The 19,674-nt window shown below is 45.8% G+C and overlaps 1 protein-coding gene and 1 long non-coding RNA gene across 4 annotated transcripts; both read right to left on the reverse strand.

The window, feature by feature from the left end:
* Window positions 1-804: 804 nt before the first annotated feature.
* On the reverse strand, window positions 805-19,346 carry LOC110518910 (beta-1,3-galactosyltransferase 1-like). 3 transcript variants are annotated; one of them, XM_036964049.1, is made up of 2 exons: window positions 18,959-19,342; window positions 805-2,387 (listed from the first exon to the last, which is right to left on the reverse strand). In XM_036964049.1, the coding sequence occupies exons 1-2, from the start codon at window positions 18,991-18,993 to the stop codon at window positions 1,154-1,156; spliced, it is 1,269 nt and encodes a 422-aa protein (XP_036819944.1). In that variant the 5' UTR covers window positions 18,994-19,342; the 3' UTR covers window positions 805-1,153. The 3 variants fall into 3 exon arrangements, with proteins under 3 accessions (XP_036819944.1, XP_036819943.1, XP_036819942.1); XM_036964048.1 differs by lacking the exon at window positions 18,959-19,342 and adding an exon at window positions 4,714-5,712; XM_036964047.1 differs by lacking the exon at window positions 805-2,387 and adding an exon at window positions 14,855-16,485 and having other exon boundaries at window positions 18,959-19,346.
* LOC118944485 lies at window positions 9,232-10,726 on the reverse strand. The gene is made up of 2 exons (XR_005039823.1): window positions 10,372-10,726; window positions 9,232-10,258 (listed from the first exon to the last, which is right to left on the reverse strand). It is a non-coding gene; the product is annotated as an uncharacterized LOC118944485 (long non-coding RNA).
* Window positions 19,347-19,674: the final 328 nt, after the last annotated feature.

The raw sequence follows: 19,674 nt of genomic DNA on the forward strand, positions 1-19,674 counted from the left end.
CTCCTCTGAACAACAGTGACCTGACGAGTGAGCGAATTTTCTATGCGAGGCGAAAATTGCGCTTATTAGCTCATGTTATGGACGTCTGAAAATAAATGTCACTAGAAAACAGCTTAAACAAATGCAGCTGCTGTTATTATTCGGTCTGCTCTGTTTGACGTGACTCTAAGTCAGACGTAGTTGGCTAGCTAACAAGCAAGGGACAAGAACATGGCCAGCCAGTATGGCAATGGAACACTTAGAACAAACGACTGGGGCGCGTCCATAGATACAGAACAAAAAGAATGAACAACTGGGTCGCGTCTCTGGCAACCGAACGGATAGAACGAACGACCAGCCGGCTTGGGTAGCAACCCTAGATTTGTGTCGTGACTATATCTTGTGGAAGGATGAAATAGAATGAATAAATTCATCGGAATAATGTCTTTAATGAAAATATGTCAATCATTATTTTAATATGTTGGTCATCCCATTGCATAAAAGTGATAATGTCCTTGAAGCCGGTGTTTGGAGGACATATTGGCAAATTTGCCCACCCTTGACTTTGTCTTTGGCCTAACAACACCCATGTCAATATATCCTTGGGCATTATCATTTAAATCATCTCTGAACCCAGAACTAAACCAGCGCTGGTCCCCCAGCTAGCTTCTCAAAAAACTAGTTCATATGCCTTATACACATAAACCGTATAATCTTGTAAACCTTCTACTGAACATACATAAACAATGAGCATGGATAGATCATTGTAATAATAATAATGAGAGAACTACTCAAGTTGTAAATGACTCATTAAGTACAGTTAGATTAGACCATGAAAGAAAAAACTATATTCAACTAAAGTAGAAAAATAACACACACACAGTTGTACCTCTGTACATTTCTTGTGGTCAAGTTTCAGTATAATAACTTGTTCTCCAATGTAGATATGTTTTTTTTTGGGGGGGGGGGGGGGGGGGGGGGCAGTAACTCCCAGCACCACAAAGGATATAAGACTGGAAATGTGTCTAATCCAAATTCAGTAACATCATCATGATTATTAAACGATTTAATCAAAGTGGAAATGCATTACAAATTCACCAGATTTACATCGTTGGCAAGAACAAAAAAACTAACGAAGTGATTGGTACATCAGTCAGTCTGTTACTGTATGAGATCAGCAGGGAGGACCAGGTTTGTGTAGGTCCGTCCATGCGTTGACCTGGTGAGTGATACTGTGTGTGGTGGTGGCTATCAGCCGTGAGTAGGTGCAGCGGTCATAAGCCACAGGGGAAACATGGAAGAGGTTTCCACTGGGAGGGGCAGTAGGCCGGATGCCCAGGTGTCTCATACACAGTCCCAGATACACATCCTCTATGTAGACGGCTTTAACATGCCTGGACGCCTCCACCAGCTTCCTGGGGAGGTCTAAGGTGAAGACATAGCCCAGGCCCAGAGCATAAGGTGGATATACCCGTTCAGGAAACACCTCCTTTGGAAGGTACCATTTGGAGTTATGGTCTCTTAGAACAGCGCCCCGTTGGGCCACTAGTCCAGTCTGGTAGTTCTGCGTTGGAGCGTGAAGCAGCATGTTGACCAAGGTGTTCACGTTGAGGAACATGTCTGAGTCGATCTTCATGGCGTAGGAGGCGTTGGGGCAGCGAGAGCTCAGCCACTCCATCATCACCATGGTCTTGATGGTCAGGTTTTTGTAGCTGTCTATGAAGTCGCTCTGCAGCAGATCCTGGTGCTCTTTGCTCTCCTGCAGCACCTTCTCCTGGAGCTGCTCTGTCTCCTCTCCACTGGGCAGTCCCAGCAGGAAGAACAGACGGACCTCTCTGCCCAGTACCTGCCTCTCACTGCCCCAAGTCCTGCGGACGGCCTCACGAGCGTCCCTGTTATAGGGCGCCACTGGCACCATCAGAACCAGGAAGGGGTTCTGCTCCCGGCATTTCTCTGGCTCATCCAGGATGAAGATGTACTCTGATGGGTATTCTACATGGTACGGTCCTGGGGACACATACGGAGGAGGAGTGGCCAGAACTGCCTTGACCTCTGTGGTCAGATTAGTGATGATGGTCAGTGAAGAGGTGATGGAACTAGTTTCATGATGTGTTGTGTTGAGTTCGATGGCCTGTTGAGTAGAGTGGATACGTGAAGTCTGACGATCTGTTGAATTGGCAGACGCAGTTTCATGAACGTCTATGGTAAAACCAGTGGTGTTGAGAGGAACTGCTTCGCTACTGGTGTTGACTGAACGACCGTGGTATTCTGCCCACCATCTTGGGACACACTCTGCTGACTGGTGGTTGGTGAAGAACAAGATGGCCGCCACGGTGACGAGCAGGATGAGGAAACGGCAACGAAAACCGGACCAGCAGCAGCGTCTCCCACCTTCCGCCATCTTCTGACTGGGAGGAGAGAAACATAAATGGTTAAGTCATCCTTGAGATGTATGAAAAAAAACTCACCATCATTATGTTTCTGTGGCATTGCAGTCTTCAAAAAATGATATATATTAACATATATATTAACAGTTATCTAATAGATTAGGACGTTCTGATTTGATTTCTAGCCATAGACTCAACAATGGTGCCATTTTAACTTCTGGAATGATACTTAGTTTGATGTTAAAACTAAACATCAGAACAGACTTCTGATGTGATCACATACATTGGTCTTCTCTCATTGATCTAGATACGAGAGTGGCACTCAAAGCCATGCTTGACTTCTGAGTCAAGCAGATGAGGTGCAGCTCTTTGGGGTGTTCACCCACCCGTCTCAAATGAGGTGCAGCTCTTCGGGAGTGTTCACCCACCCGTCTCAAATGAGGTGCAGCTCTTCGGGAGTGTTCACCCACCCGTCTCAAATGAGGTGCAGCTCTTCGGGAGTGTTCACTCACCCGTCTCAAATGAGGTGCAGCTCTTCGGGAGTGTTCACTCACCCGTCTCAAATGAGGTGCAGCTCTTCGGGAGTGTTCACCCACCCGTCTCGACCAATGAGAGAAGACACAGATATTCTAAGATTTTTTTAGATAACTTTTTTTATTTCACCTTTTATTTAACCAGGTAGTCTAGTTGAGAACACCTTTATTTAACCTGGTAGTCTAGTTGAGAACACCTTTATTTAACCAGGTAGTCTAGTTGAGAACACCTTTATTTAACCTGGTAGTCTAGTTGAGAACAAGTTCTCATTTACAACTGCGACCTGGCCAAGATAAAGCAAAGCGGCACAAACAGAGTTACACATGGAGTAAACAAACATACAGTCAATTATACAATAGAGAAAGTCTATATACAGTTTGTGCAAATGAGGTAGGATAAGGGAGGTAAGGCAATAAATAGGCCATAGTGGAGAAGTAATTACCATTGAGCAATTAAACACTGGAGTGATAGATGTGCAGAAGATGAATGTTCAAGTAGAGCTACTGGGGTGCAAAGGAGCAAGATAAATAAATAAATACAGTATTGGGATGAGGTAGTTGGATGGGCTATTTACAGATGGGCTATGTACAGGTGCAATGATCTGTGAGCTGCTCTGACAGCTGATGCTTAACGTTAGTGAGGGAGATATGGATCTCCAGCTTCAGTGATTTTTGCAATTCGTTCCAGTCATTGGCAGCAGAGAACTGGAAGGAAAGGCAGCCAAAGGAGGAGTGGGCTTTGGGGATGACCAGTGAAATATACCTGCGGGAGCACGTGCTACGGGTGGGTGTTGCTAGGGTGACCAGTGAGCTGAGATAAGGCGGGACTTTACCTAGCAAAGACTTGTAGATGACCTGGAGCCAGTGGGTTTGGCGACAAACATGAAGAGAGGGCCAGCCAATGAGAGCATACAGGTCGCAGTGGTGGGTAGTATATGGGGCTTTAGTGACAAAGCGGATGGCACTGTGATTGACTGCATCCAATTTTCTGAGTAGAGTGTTGGAGGCTATTTTGTAAATGACATCGCTGAAGTCAAGGATCGGTAGGATAGTCAGTTTTACGAGGATATGTTTGGCAGCATGAGTGACGGATGTTTTTTTTGCGAAATAGGAAGCCAATTCTAGATTTAATTTTGGAATGGAGATGCTTAATGTGAGTCTGGAAGGAGAGTTTACGGTCTAACCAGACACCTAGGTATTTATAGTGGGTCACATATTCTAAGGTGGCAGAGTATACATTGCACCGAACAGGAGCGCCACCTCCTCGGGCACTGAGCAGGAGCGCCACCTCTTCGGGCACTGAGCAGGAGCGCCACCTCCTCGGGCACTGAGCAGGAGCGCCACCTCCTCGGGCACTGAGCAGGAGCGCCACCTCCTCGGGCACTGAGCAGGAGCGCCACCTCCTCGGGCACTGAGCAGGAGCGCCACCTCCTCGGGCACTGAGCAGGAGCGCCACCTCCTCGGGCACTGAGCAGGAGCGCCACCTCCTCGGGCACTGAACAGGAGCGCCACCTCCTCGGGCACTGAACAGGAGCGCCACCTCCTCGGGCACTGAACAGGAGCGCCACCGCCTCGGGCACTGAACAGGAGCGCCACCGCCTCGGGCACTGAACAGGAGCGCCACCGCCTCGGGCACTGAACAGTAGAAGGAGCACCACCTCAGACAAACTTTAGTTCTGCCAGAGGTTCCTCTTCATAAGGCTAGTCATCAACATAGATTGAACACCTCACTCAGAACTCCATAATTGTATGACTTTGAATACATCAAACTATAGTAAAAAAACAGATGGGACGAAACATGAAAATACACGTACCTCCTTCCTCCTTTCTTAGTGCCATCTTCCACCATGTTGGAGATCTATCTAGCTGGGGATGGCTGTCAGGTTTAGGTAATTCCACCTCGGTCAACTCTTCTGTCATACAATAAATACAAGTGTCATATGTAGCAAAGGGGGGGAGTTAATATGGTTTGTATACGATGTGTCAATTTCATGCTGTTAACCTGCCCCTTTATGTGTGTGTGAACCATAGAGATAGATAGAGCACTCTAGTGACCCAAAACCTCAATTTTAGCATGGGCAGCGCCATTGAGGACTTTCACCATTTTGAAGTTGTCAACTAGGTGTACTTTCCAATGGGTTAATTAAGGAAGAATCATATAATTCCATCACAGGTCAGCAGGAGGAACCAGCAAACATTCCATCACTACAGCTGGCAGTAAATCACCAAGCTTGGCTTTATACATGTTCAGTCAACAACCTCCAGGGGGCAGTAATGCACCCTTTCAGTTTGTTAACCAACTCATAGAAGTAACAGAAGAAGATAATTGAATACTTCAGTATGGAGATGGCTTCAATGGCGCTGCCCATGTTCTCACAGACGCCAGAATGGGACAGATACAAGGTTGCATCCTCTAACTGTCTCTATGGTGTGAGCCCAACTCATGTTCAATTGTTTCTGAGTGGACACACCTGTGTTATATCCCTTTGTAACGAGGGATGTACCTGTCACAGGTGTGACCGATTTGCATGTTTAACAAATCAAGTCTTTCTATTGGATAATTGTTGGATCATGCGATTCAAACTGTGTTATATTTAAACCCCTGTGTTTTTGTTTTTCAGGTAGAAGTCATGCAGTCCAGAGGCATGGTGGAACCTTGGGTCGATGGGCTTGGGTCGATGGGCTTGGGTCGATGGGCTTGGGTCGACGGGCTTGGTGAGTGAGTGGCTCATGGCGCTGGTTGAGCTGCATGAGAAGCGTTAGTATGGACACCTTCCTGCTGGATCGACGTGTACGACATCATGGTCCAGTTCCCACCAATATCCAGCAACTTCACACAGCCATTAAAGAGGAGTGGGACAACATTCCACAGGCCACAATCAACAGCCTCATCAACTGTATGCAAAGGAGATGTGTCGCTCTACATGAGACAAATGGTCACACCAGATAGTGACTGGTTTTCTGATCCATGCCCCACTTTTGTTTAGGTATCTGTGACCAACAGATGACCTGTATTCTCAGTCATGTGACGGCCATAGTTAAAGGCCTAATGAATTTATTTCAATAGGCTGATTTCTTGCCTCTGCCGCTATATATTTATATATTCTTATTCCATCCCTTTACTTAGATTTGTGTGTATTATGTGTATGTGACCAATACCATCTGCTAACCATGTGTATGTGACCAATACCATCTGTTAACCATGTGACCAATACCATCTGTTAACCATGTGACCAATACCATCTGTTAACCATGTGACCAATACCATCTGTTAACCATGTGACCAATACCATCTGTTAACCATGTGACCAATACCATCTGTTAACCATGTGACCAATAACATCTGCTAACCATGTGTATGTGACCAATACCATCTGTTAACCATGTGACCAATACCATCTGTTAACCATGTGACCAATACCATCTGTTAACCATGTGACCAATACCATCTGTTAACCATGTGACCAATACCATCTGTTAACCATGTGTATGTGACCAATACCATCTGTTAACCATGTGACCAATACCATCTGTTAACCATGTGACCAATAACATCTGTTAACCATGTGACCAATAACATCTGTTAACCATGTGACCAATAACATCTGCTAACCATGTGACCAATACCATCTGTTAACCATGTGTATGTGACCAATACCATCTGTTAACCATGTGACCAATAACATCTGTTAACCATGTGACCAATAACATCTGCTAACCATGTGACCAATAACATCTGCTAACCATGTGTATGTGACCAATACCATCTGTTAACCATGTGACCAATAACATCTGTTAACCATGTGACCAATAACATCTGCTAACCATGTGACCAATACCATCTGTTAACCATGTGTATGTGACCAATACCATCTGTTAACCATGTGACCAATACCATCTGCTAACCATGTGACCAATAACATCTGTTAACCATGTGACCAATACCATCTGTTAACCATGTGACCAATACCATCTGTTAACCATGTGACCAATAACATCTGTTAACCATGTGACCAATAACATCTGCTAACCATGTGTATGTGACCAATACCATCTGCTAACCATGTGTATGTGACCAATACCATCTGCTAACCATGTGTATGTGACCAATACCATCTGTTAACCATGTGACCAATAACATCTGTTAACCATGTGACCAATAACATCTGCTAACCATGTGTATGTGACCAATACCATCTGCTAACCATGTGTATGTGACCAATACCATCTGTTAACCATGTGACCAATACCATCTGTTAACCATGTGACCAATAACATCTGCTAACCATGTGTATGTGACCAATACCATCTGCTAACCATGTGTATGTGACCAATACCATCTGCTAACCATGTGTATGTGACCAATACCATCTGCTAACCATGTGTATGTGACCATTACCATCTGTTAACCATGTGACCAATAACATCTGCTAACCATGTGTATGTGACCAATACCATCTGCTAACCATGTGTATGTGACCAATACCATCTGTTAACCATGTGACCAATAACATCTGTTAACCATGTGACCAATAACATCTGCTAACCATGTGTATGTGACCAATACCATCTGCTAACCATGTGTATGTGACCAATACCATCTGCTAACCATGTGTATGTGACCATTACCATCTGTTAACCATGTGTATGTGACCAATACCATCTGTTAACCATGTGACCAATACCATCTGTTAACCATGTGACCAATAACATCTGCTAACCATGTGTATGTGACCAATACCATCTGCTAACCATGTGTATGTGACCAATACCATCTGTTAACCATGTGACCAATACCATCTGTTAACCATGTGACCAATAACATCTGCTAACCATGTGTATGTGACCAATACCATCTGCTAACCATGTGTATGTGACCAATACCATCTGTTAACCATGTGACCAATACCATCTGTTAACCATGTGACCAATAACATCTGCTAACCATGTGTATGTGACCAATACCATCTGCTAACCATGTGTATGTGACCAATACCATCTGCTAACCATGTGTATGTGACCAATACCATCTGCTAACCATGTGTATGTGACCATTACCATCTGCTAACCATGTGACCAATAACATCTGCTAACCATGTGTATGTGACCAATACCATCTGCTAACCATGTGTATGTGACCAATACCATCTGTTAACCATGTGACCAATAACATCTGTTAACCATGTGACCAATAACATCTGCTAACCATGTGTATGTGACCAATACCATCTGCTAACCATGTGTATGTGACCAATACCATCTGCTAACCATGTGTATGTGACCATTACCATCTGTTAACCATGTGTATGTGACCAATACCATCTGTTAACCATGTGACCAATACCATCTGTTAACCATGTGACCAATAACATCTGCTAACCATGTGTATGTGACCAATACCATCTGCTAACCATGTGTATGTGACCAATACCATCTGTTAACCATGTGACCAATACCATCTGTTAACCATGTGACCAATAACATCTGCTAACCATGTGTATGTGACCAATACCATCTGCTAACCATGTGTATGTGACCAATACCATCTGCTAACCATGTGTATGTGACCAATACCATCTGCTAACCATGTGTATGTGACCATTACCATCTGTTAACCATGTGACCAATAACATCTGCTAACCATGTGTATGTGACCAATACCATCTGCTAACCATGTGTATGTGACCAATACCATCTGTTAACCATGTGACCAATAACATCTGTTAACCATGTGACCAATAACATCTGCTAACCATGTGTATGTGACCAATACCATCTGCTAACCATGTGTATGTGACCAATACCATCTGCTAACCATGTGTATGTGACCATTACCATCTGTTAACCATGTGACCAATAACATCTGCTAACCATGTGTATGTGACCAATACCATCTGCTAACCATGTGTATGTGACCAATACCATCTGTTAACCATGTGACCAATAACATCTGCTAACCATGTGACCAATAACATCTGCTAACCATGTGACCAATAACATCTGCTAACCATGTGACCAATAACATCTGCTAACCATGTGACCAATAACATCTGCTAACCATGTGACCAATAACATCTGCTAACCATGTGACCAATAACATCTGCTAACCATGTGACCAATAACATCTGCTAACCATGTGACCAATACCATCTGATAACCATGTGACCAATACCATCTGCTAACCATGTGCATGTGACCAGTAACATCTGATTTTATTCATTTCAATTGACTGATTCCCTTAACTTATGTAACTGAATACAGCCTTCGAAGTTGTTGCACTGATTTGTTCAGTGTTTAGATACAGAACCAGACAGAAGGTTTAGAACACCGACTCATTCCAGGGTTTTTATTTGTGTTATTTTCTACAGTGTAGAATGAGAGTGAAGACGTCAAAACTATGAAATAACACAATATGGAATCATGTAGTAACCAACAAAAAGTGTTAAACAAATCAAAATATATTTTATGTTTGATATTCTTCAAAGTAGCCACCCTTCGATTTGATTTGATGACGGCTTTGCAGACGCTTGGCATTCTCTCAACCAGCTTCATGAGGTAGTCAACCTGGAATGCATTTCAATGAACAGGTGTCTTCAGTAGTTGAACATTTTGTTACTCCAACCTTGTGAAAGTGACCATCTGACACGTTTTCGTCCAGAACAACTTGATATCGAAGGAGTACCTCTGGTGTGACGGTCTGCACAATCGCAGTTCGGCGCGACACGACCATTTGACCCGAAGACGTGTTTCTATGCATGAGCTGAGCTAGCCGAAGTCGCCACGACAAGTGGGACTGAGTATTTCTATTGGGGAAGCAGTGTCTGCCTGTCTTCATTACTGTTCTGTCTATGTTTTATAGAGGAAGAGGAGCCAGTACCCAATCCCCCCCAAAATGTGCCGTTACAGCGCTCCCGAGTCAAGCTGTGTGTCTGTGTGTAAGTGAATGAACTCCTTAGTCATGCTGTTATGTCTCCACTAGGTGTCTCAGTAAGTATGACATTGATGTTCACACTGCGCTGTCATTGTAATACCGCATTTATTAAGATATCTAAAGCGATTGCAAATCATGACATGGTTACGCTATTAGATAAGATATAAATATATTTCATTGACCTTTAACAATGCGGTTGCCACTGGTTACAATCCGCTCATTAAATGTTTATAGTGTGATGAATGCGTTATGGATACGTCATAGTAAATCATTACTTCAGTCTATTTTAGTGGTTCAATCTGCTGTCCTGTTGTAACTTGCTCTCCCAGTGTTGTCCATCTTAAATCCTATCGAGGTAAATGATATACTGTGAGCCCTCCAATGATTCTATTAACAATTGTATCTGGAGGCGAAAGAGAAACACACACCTGTTTAAGGGAGGTACTGGGCTAGCGGAGTAGAAGACCTGGTTAGGGGGGGAACTGGCTAGCAGAGTAGAACACCTGTTTAAGGGAGGTAGTGGGCTAGCGGAGTAGAAGACCTGTTTAAGGGAGGTACTGGGCTAGCGGAGTAGAAGACCTGGTTAGGGGAGGTGCTGGCTAGCGGAGTAGAAGACCTGGTTAGTGGAGGTACTGGGCTAGCGGAGTAGAACACCTGGTTAGGGGAGGTGCTGGCTAGCAGAGTAGAACACCTGTTTAAGGGAGGTACTGGGCTAGCGGAGTAGACCTGGTTAGGGGAGGTACTGGGCTAGCGGAGTAGAAGACCTGGCTAGAGGAGGTACTGGGCTAGCGGAGTAGAACACCTGGTTAGGGGAGGTGCTGGCTAGCAGATTAGAACACCTGGTTAGGGGAGGTGCTGGCTAGCAGAGTAGAACACCTGGTTAGGGGAGGTGCTGGGCTAGCGGAGTAGAACACCTGGTTAGGGGAGGTACTGGCTAGCAGAGTAGAACACCTGGTTAGGGAAGGTGCTGGCTAGCAGAGTAGAACACCTGGTTAGGGGAGGTACTGGCTAGCAGAGTAGAACACCTGGTTAGGGGAGGCCCTGGCTGAGGGTAAAAGAACACCTGGTTAGGGGGAGGTACTGGGCTAGCAGAGTAGAACACCTGGTTAGGGGAGGTGCTGGCTAGCAGAGTAGAACACCTGGTTAGGGGAGGTACTGGGCTAGCGGAGTAGAACACCTGGTTAGGGGAGGTGCTGCCTAGCAGAGTAGAACACCTGGTTAGGGGAGGTGCTGGGCTAGCGGAGTAGAACACCTGGTTAGGGGAGGTGCTGGCTAGCAGAGTAGAACACCTGGTTAGGGGAGGTACTGGCTAGCAAAGTAGAACACCTGGTTAGGGGAGGTACTGGCTAGCAGAGTAGAACACCTGGTTAGGGGAGGCGCTGGCTGAGGGGAGTAGAACACCTGGTTAGGGGAGGTGCTGGCTAGCAGAGTAGAACACCTGATTAGGGGAGGTACTGGGCTAGCGGAGTAGAACACCTGGTTAGGGGGAGGTGCTGGCTAGCAGAGTAGAACACCTGGTTAGGGGAGGTACTGGGCTAGCAGAGTAGAACACCTGGTTAGGGTAGGTGCTGGATAGCAGAGTAGAACACCTGATTAGGGGAGGTAATGGCTAGCGAGGTAGAACACCTGGTTAGGGGAGGTACTGGCTAGCAGAGTAGAACACCTGGTTAGGGGAGGTGCTGGCTAGCAGAGTAGAACACCTGGTTAGGGGAGGTACTGGCTAGCGAGGTAGAACACCCGGTTAGGGGGAGGTGCTGGCTAGCAGAGTAGAACACCTGGTTAGGGGAGGTGCTGGCTAGCAGAGTAGAACACCTGGTTAGGGGAGGTGCTGGCTAGCAGAGTAGAACACCTGGTTAGGGGAGGTGCTGGCTAGCAGAGTAGAACACCTGGTTAGGGGAGGTGCTGGCTAGCAGAGTAGAACACCTGGTTAGGGGAGGTACTGGCTAGCGGACTAGAACACCTGGTTAAGGGAGGTGTTGGCTAGCAGAGTAGAACACCTGGTTAGGGGAGGTACTGGCTAGCGGACTAGAACACATGGTTAGGGGAGGTACTGGGCTAGCAGAGTAGAACACCTGGTTAGGGGAGGTACTGGGCTAGCAGAGTAGAACACCTGGTTAGGGGAGGTACTGGCTAGCAGAGTAGAACACCTGGTTAGGGGAGGCCCTGGCTGAGGGTAGAAGAACACCTGGTTAGGGGGAGGTACTGGGCTAGCAGAGTAGAACACCTGGTTAGGGGAGGTGCTGGCTAGCAGAGTAGAACACCTGTTTAAGGGAGGTACTGGGCTAGCGGAGTAGAAGACCTGGTTAGGGGAGGTGCTGGCTAGCGGAGTAGAAGACCTGGTTAGTGGAGGTACTGGGCTAGCGGAGTAGAACACCTGGTTAGGGGAGGTGCTGGCTAGCAGAGTAGAACACCTGTTTAAGGGAGGTACTGGGCTAGCGGAGTAGACCTGGTTAGGGGAGGTGCTGGCTAGCAGAGTAGAACACCTGTTTAAGGGAGGTACTGGGCTAGCGGAGTAGACCTGGTTAGGGGAGGTACTGGGCTAGCGGAGTAGAAGACCTGGCTAGAGGAGGTACTGGGCTAGCGGAGTAGAACACCTGGTTAGGGGAGGTGCTGGCTAGCAGATTAGAACACCTGGTTAGGGGAGGTGCTGGCTAGCAGAGTAGAACACCTGTTTAAGGGAGGTACTGGGCTAGCGGAGTAGACCTGGTTAGGGGAGGTGCTGGCTAGCAGAGTAGAACACCTGGTTAGGGGAGGTGCTGGCTAGCAGAGTAGAACACCTGGTTAGGGGAGGTGCTGGCTAGCAGAGTAGAACACCTGGTTAGGGGAGGTGCTGGGCTAGCGGAGTAGAACACCTGGTTAGGGGAGGTACTGGCTAGCAGAGTAGAACACCTGGTTAGGGAAGGTGCTGGCTAGCAGAGTAGAACACCTGGTTAGGGGAGGTACTGGCTAGCAGAGTAGAACACCTGGTTAGGGGAGGCCCTGGCTGAGGGTAGAAGAACACCTGGTTAGGGGGAGGTACTGGGCTAGCAGAGTAGAACACCTGGTTAGGGGAGGTGCTGGCTAGCAGAGTAGAACACCTGGTTAGGGGAGGTACTGGGCTAGCGGAGTAGAACACCTGGTTAGGGGAGGTGCTGCCTAGCAGAGTAGAACACCTGGTTAGGGGAGGTGCTGGGCTAGCGGAGTAGAACACCTGGTTAGGGGAGGTGCTGTCTAGCAGAGTAGAACACCTGGTTAGGGGAGGTACTGGCTAGCAAAGTAGAACACCTGGTTAGGGGAGGTACTGGCTAGCAGAGTAGAACACCTGGTTAGGGGAGGTACTGGCTAGCAGAGTAGAACACCTGGTTGGGGGAGGTACTGGCTAGCGGAGTAGAATACCTGGTTAGGGGAGGTACTGGGCTAGCAGAGTAGAACACCTGGTTAGGGGAGGTGCTGGCTAGCAGAGTAGAACACCTGGTTAGGGGGAGGTACTGGGCTAGCAGAGTAGAACACCTGGTTAGAGGAGGTGCTTGCTGAGGGGAGTAGAACACCTGGTTAGGGGAGGCGCTGGCTGAGGAGTAGAACACCTGGTTAGGGGAGGTGCTGGCTAGCAGAGTAGAACACCTGATTAGGGGAGGTACTGGGCTAGCGGAGTAGAACACCTGGTTAAGGGGAGGTGCTGGCTAGCAGAGTAGAACACCTGGTTAGGGGAGGTACTGGGCTAGCAGAGTATAACACCTGGTTAGGGTAGGTGCTGGATAGCAGAGTAGAACACCTGATTAGGGGAGGTAATGGCTAGCGAGGTAGAACACCTGGTTAGGGGAGGTACTGGCTAGCAGAGTAGAACACCTGGTTAGGGGAGGTGCTGGCTAGCAGAGTAGAACACCTGGTTAGGGGAGGTACTGGCTAGCGAGGTAGAACACCCGGTTAGGGGGAGGTGCTGGCTAGCAGAGTAGAACACCTGGTTAGGGGAGGTGCTGGCTAGCAGAGTAGAACACCTGGTTAGGGGAGGTACTGGCTAGCGAGGTAGAACACCCGGTTAGGGGGAGGTGCTGGCTAGCAGAGTAGAACACCTGGTTAGGGGAGGTGCTGGCTAGCAGAGTAGAACACCTGGTTAGGGGAGGTACTGGCTAGCGAGGTAGAACACCCGGTTAGGGGGAGGTGCTGGCTAGCAGAGTAGAACACCTGGTTAGGGGAGGTACTGGCTAGCGGACTAGAACACATGGTTAGGGGAGGTACTGGGCTAGCAGAGTGGAAAACATGGTTAGGGGAGGTAATGGGCTAGCAGAGTAGAACACCTGGTTAGGGGAGGTACTGGGCTAACGGAGTAGAACACCTGTTTTCTAAACCCCTACAACAACCAAACAAGTTGTTCATTATAATCTACATTTCCTGGTGCTCCAGTATTCTTTTTCCTGTTGTGAGAAGCTGGGTCAAATCAACCTGGTTACAGTTTGCTCTGGGAAAAGGGGCAAAGCTGATAATTAAGTGCTGTGTAGCGGCTGTGTTTAGTCTTTTCACCATCACATCAGCTCTGAAAGAGATGTGATTGGTCAAATGAACAATTAGTGGGAATAAAGATCAGAATTGGTCTGCCTGTCTAAACACTGCCAACTAGTCTCTATTACGATAAACCTGTTTAACTTGTGGGTTTCTGCTGCTTCAGTGTAGTGCACACATTCACCACAGACAGACCCAACCCATTGCATCCATTTCTTAGACCTGTCCAGTCCATCACCATGTCCACGTTAGACAGATAACTGCTGCTCTCAGTCTTTGTTTAAAAAAAAGCCTTAGGAATCAAAAACCGGTGTAGCAAGGTGTCTGCCTCGGTTCAGAGAAAAACAACATTCTCCCAAAGGACGTAGCGTGAAGAACCTGGTCATTCAGGGTGTTAATGTTCTTCACCGAGGTATACAGTGCCTTTGGAATGTGTTCCGACACCTTGACTTTTCCCACATTTTGGTAGGTTAAAGCCTTATTCTAAAATTGATTAAATAGTTCTTTCCCCTCATCAATCTACACACAAATACCCCATAATGACAAGGCAAAAACAGGATTTATTTTTTAAATGAAAAATAAAAACTGAAATATTACATAACTATTCAGACCCTTTACTCAGTACTTTGTTGATGCACCGTTGGCAGTGATTACAGCCTTGAGTCTTCTTGGGTATGACGCTACAAGCTTGGCACACCTGTATTTGGGGAGTTTCTTTCTCTCAAGCTCTGTCAGGTTGAATGGGGAGAGTTGCTGCACAGATATTTTCAGATCTCTCCAGAAATATCCTGTATATCCTTTCCCCATTCCCTCGTCACGTTCTTTGTTTTTTGTTTGTTTGTTAGTTAGTTAGTGTATGAACAAACAACGAGGAAGTGATTGGTACAGCAGTCAGTCTGTTACTGTATGAGATCAGCAGGGAGGACCAGGTTTGTGTAGGTCCGTCCATGCGTTGACCTGGTGAGTGATACTGTGTGTGGTGGTGGCTATCAGCCGTGAGTAGGTGCAGCGGTCATAAGCCACAGGAAAAACATGGAAGAGGTTTCCACTGGGGGGGTCAGTAGGCCGGATGCCCAGTTGTCTCATACACAGTCCCAGATACACATCCTCTATGTAGACGGCTTTAACATGCCTGGACGCCTCCACCAGCTTCCTGGGGAGGTCTAAGGTGAAGACATAGCCCAAGCCCAGAGCATAAGGTGGATATACCGGTTCAGGAAACACCTCCTTTGGAAGGTACCATTTGGAGTTATGGTCTCTTAGAACAGCGGCCCATTGGGCCACTAGTCCAGTCTGGTAGTTCTGCGTTGGAGCGTGAAGTAGCATATTGACCAAGGTGTTCACGTTGAGGAACATGTCTGAGTCGATCTTCATGGCGTAGGAGGCGTTGGGGCAGCGAGAGCTCAGCCACTCCATCATCACCATGGTCTTGATGGTCAGGTTTTTGTAGCTGTCTATGAAGTCGCTCTGCAGCAGATCCTGGTGCTCTTTGCTCTCCTGCAGCACCTTCTCCTGGAGCTGTTCTGTCTCCTCTCCACTGGGCAGTCCCAGCAGAAAGAACAGACGGACCTCTCTGCCCAGTACCTGCCTCTCACTGCCCCAAGTCCTGCGGACGGCCTCACGAGCGTCCCTGTTATAGGGCGCCACTGGCACCATCAGAACCAGGAAAGGGTTCTGCTCCCGGCATTTCTGTGCCTCATCCAGGATGAAGATGTACTCTGATGGGTATTCTACATGGTACGGTCCTGGGGACACATACGGAGGAGGAGTGGCCAGAACTGCCTTGACCTCTGTGATCAGATTAGTGATGATGGTCAGTGCAGATGTGATGGAACTAGTTTCATGATGTGTTGTGTTGAGTTCGATGGCCTGTTGAGTAGAGTGGATACGTGAAGTTTGACGATCTGTTGAATTGGCAGACGCAGTTTCATGAGCGTCTATGGTAAAACCAGTGGAGTTGAGAGAAACTGCTTCGCTACTGGTGTTGGTAGAACCCGATCTGCTGACTGAACCGCCACGCAATTCCGCCCACCATTTTGACGCCTTGTCTAGTGAAGGGACCCACTCTACTGACCGATCGCCGAAGTAGAAGAAGACCGTTGCTATGAGGAGCAGGACGAGGAAACAGCAACGGAAACGGGACCACCCGCAGTATCTCCTGCCTTCCACCATCTCTTTACTGGGAGGAGAGGAGAGGAGAGGAGAGGAGAGGAGAGGAGAGGAGAGGAGAGAGACAGAGACAGAGACAGAGACAGAGAGACAGAGAGAGAGACAGAGACAGAGAGACAGAGAGACAGACAGAGAGAGAGACAGAGAGAGAGACAGAGAGAGAGACAGAGAGAGAGACAGAGAGAGACAGAGAGAGACAGAGAGAGACAGAGAGAGAGAGAGAGAGAGAGAGAGAGAGAGAGAGAGAGAGAGAGAGAGAGATAATCACATTTTATTTGTTACGTTCAGTTTCCAACAGGTTTTAAAGGTTCAGTGAAATGTCTGTGTGCTTTGCTGCCTCAACATAGCAGGGCAAGGCGCAGGGTAGCCTAGTGGTTAAGGCGCTGACAAGGTACAAATCTGTCGTTCCGCCCCTGAACAAGGCAGTTAACCCACTGTTCCTAGGCCGTCATTGAAAATAAGAATGTGTTCTTAATTGACTTGCCTGGTTAAATAAAGGTTAAATAAAATAAATAATCCAGATTAATAATAATCAAGTCAAATATAAAATAACAAGTAGTTACAAGGTAGTACACTTATATGTACTGTATATACCTTATAATAGTGGCATGTTTACATATTCATACAGTATATGCATTATAATAGTGGCGTATCTACATATTCATACAGTATATGCATTATAATAGTGGCGTATCTACATATTCATACAGTATATGCATTATATTAGTAACATATCTACATATTCATACTGTGTATGCATTATATTAGTGACATATCTACATATTCATACTGTCTATGCATTATATTAATGACATATCTACATATTCGTATTGTATATACACATGATATTAGTGACATATCTACATATTCATACTGTGTATGCATTATATTAGTGACATATCTACATATTCATACTGTCTATGCATTATATTAATGACATATCTACATATTCGTATTGTATATACATGATATTAGTGACATATCTACATATTCATATTGTGTATGCATTATATTAATGACATATCTACATATTCGTATTGTATATACATGATATTAGTGGCATATCTACATATTCGTATTGTATATACATGATATTAGTGACATATCTACATATTCATACAGTATATGCATTATATTAGTGATATCTACATATTCATACATTGATTAATGTGCTTGTCTGACTTGCCTAGTTAAATACAGGTTAAATAAATACACAATCTTTTGACTTGACATTTGTTTGGAAAGAGGAATGGGACATGAGACCATCCCTTCCTCGCATACTGTCACATCCTGACCATAGAAAGGTTGTTCTAGTTTATATTTTTTATGGTAGAGTAGGTCAGGGCGTGACTGGGGGGTTGTTCTAGTTTATATTTTCTATGGTAGTGACTGGGGGGTTGTTCTAGTTTATATTTTCTATGGTAGAGTAGGTCAGGGCGTGACTGGGGGGTTGTTCTAGTTTATATTTTCTATGGTAGAGTAGGTCAGGACGTGACTGGGGGGTTGTTCTAGTTTATATTTTCTATGGTAGAGTAGGTCAGGACGTGTGGGGGGTTGTTCTAGTTTATATTTTCTATGGTAGAGTTGTTCAGGGCGTGACTGGGGGGTTGTTCTAGTTTATATTTTCTATGGTAGAGTAGGTCAGGGCGTGACTAGGGGATTGTTCTAGTTTATATTTTCTATGTGGGGTTCTAGGTTTGATTTTCTATGTTGGTGATTTGTATGATTCCCAATTAGAGGCAGCTGGTTATCGTTGTCTCTAATTGGGGATCATACTTAAGTTACATTTTTCCAGCTGTGGGTTATGGGATATTGTGCATGTTTAGTTGCCTGTTAGCACTGCATTGTCTTCCCTGTTCCTTTATTGTTTTTTCTAAGTTTCACATCTTTAATAAATGATGTGGAACTCAAAGTACGCTGGGCTTTGGTCCGACTATTTTTACGAAGATCGTGACACATTGGACTCTGGTCAAAAGTAGTGCACTATATAGGGAATAGGGTGCTATAGTGCAGTCTAGGCTGGTTTATAAATGTTGGTATGAAAATGTCCATGCAGCTATATAGTGGTTTGACATTGTAACATTTATCTTGTATTTATTTCTAGAACAGGGATGTATTTTAAATTCTAATGTTCACAAGTCTAATATCCTTCTTCTCCTTTGATTCTTATAAAAAAAATATGTGATTGTCGAAGTTCCTTGTAAAAGAAGATATTGGTCTCAGTGGGACTCAATTATCAACAACGTTGCATTTTGACTCCTGGACTGATAGTTAGTAGGACGTTAAAATGTCTGAGCTGAGCATTGAGAACCAAGCATCCTCCTACATGTGAACTTAAGTTCCTGTGAAAACACCTGCGTTCCGTGCGTACAGTGACGTTCTATAGAATTCCTTCAGTATGACTGTTTTGTTACTTTTGAATTTGAATTCGTCAAACTATAGTAGAAAAAAACAGATGGGATGACACATGAAAATACACGTACCTTCTTCCTCCTTTCTTAGTGCCATCTTCCACCATGTTGGAGATGTATCTAGCTGGGGATGGCTGCCAGGCAGGTAGGCAGGTTTCAGTAATCCCTCTTCGGTCAACTCTTGTTGTTTCATACTCATGCAGGCAGGTAGGCAGGTGTAAGGTAGTCCAAACCTCAGTCAATTAATGTTGTATCATACAACAAATACATGTAATGGCAGAAGGCAGCCGTGGCCAAAGGTTGCTTCTGCTCCACCAGTATTTCCAGTTTGTTAACTCTCCTGCGACTAAATGATAAGTAAAACCGTTCCCACCTGGGGTAAAGTGAATGTGCAACTAGTTAGGGTGTGGCTTAACTGGCTCCCTACTCCCTACAAGGCTCCCTACTCCCTATAGAGGACAAGGCTCTCTACTCCCTATAGAGGACAAGGCTCCCTACTCTCTATAGAGGACAAGGCTCTCTACTCCCTATATAGAGGACAAGGCACCCGACACCCTTGGTCTTTTACCGAGTAGGGCTATCTTCTGTATACCACCCCTACCTTGTCACAACACAACTGATTGGCTCAAACACATTAAGAAGGAAAGAAATTCCACAAATTAACTTTTAACAAGGCACACCTGTTAATTGAAATGCATTCCAGGTGACTACCTCATGAAGCTGGTTGAGAGAATACCAAGAGTGTGCAGAGCTGTCATCAAGACAAAGGGTGGCTACTTTGAAGAATC

Source organism: Oncorhynchus mykiss, chromosome 26 (assembly GCF_013265735.2).
Source record: "Oncorhynchus mykiss isolate Arlee chromosome 26, USDA_OmykA_1.1, whole genome shotgun sequence".
Classification (NCBI taxonomy): Eukaryota; Metazoa; Chordata; class Actinopteri; order Salmoniformes; family Salmonidae; genus Oncorhynchus; species Oncorhynchus mykiss.

What these genes read in the sequence shown, in the direction of transcription:
- LOC110518910 (XM_036964047.1), bottom strand. Translation starts at nt 18,993, where the DNA reads ATGGTGGAAGATGGCACTAAGAAAGGAGGAAGAAG. An exon ending in ACTAAGAAAGGAGGAAGAAG is followed by an intron (nt 16,486 to 18,958) that starts GTACGTGTATTT and finishes CTCTCCTCCCAG; the next exon opens with TAAAGAGATGGTGGAAGGCA.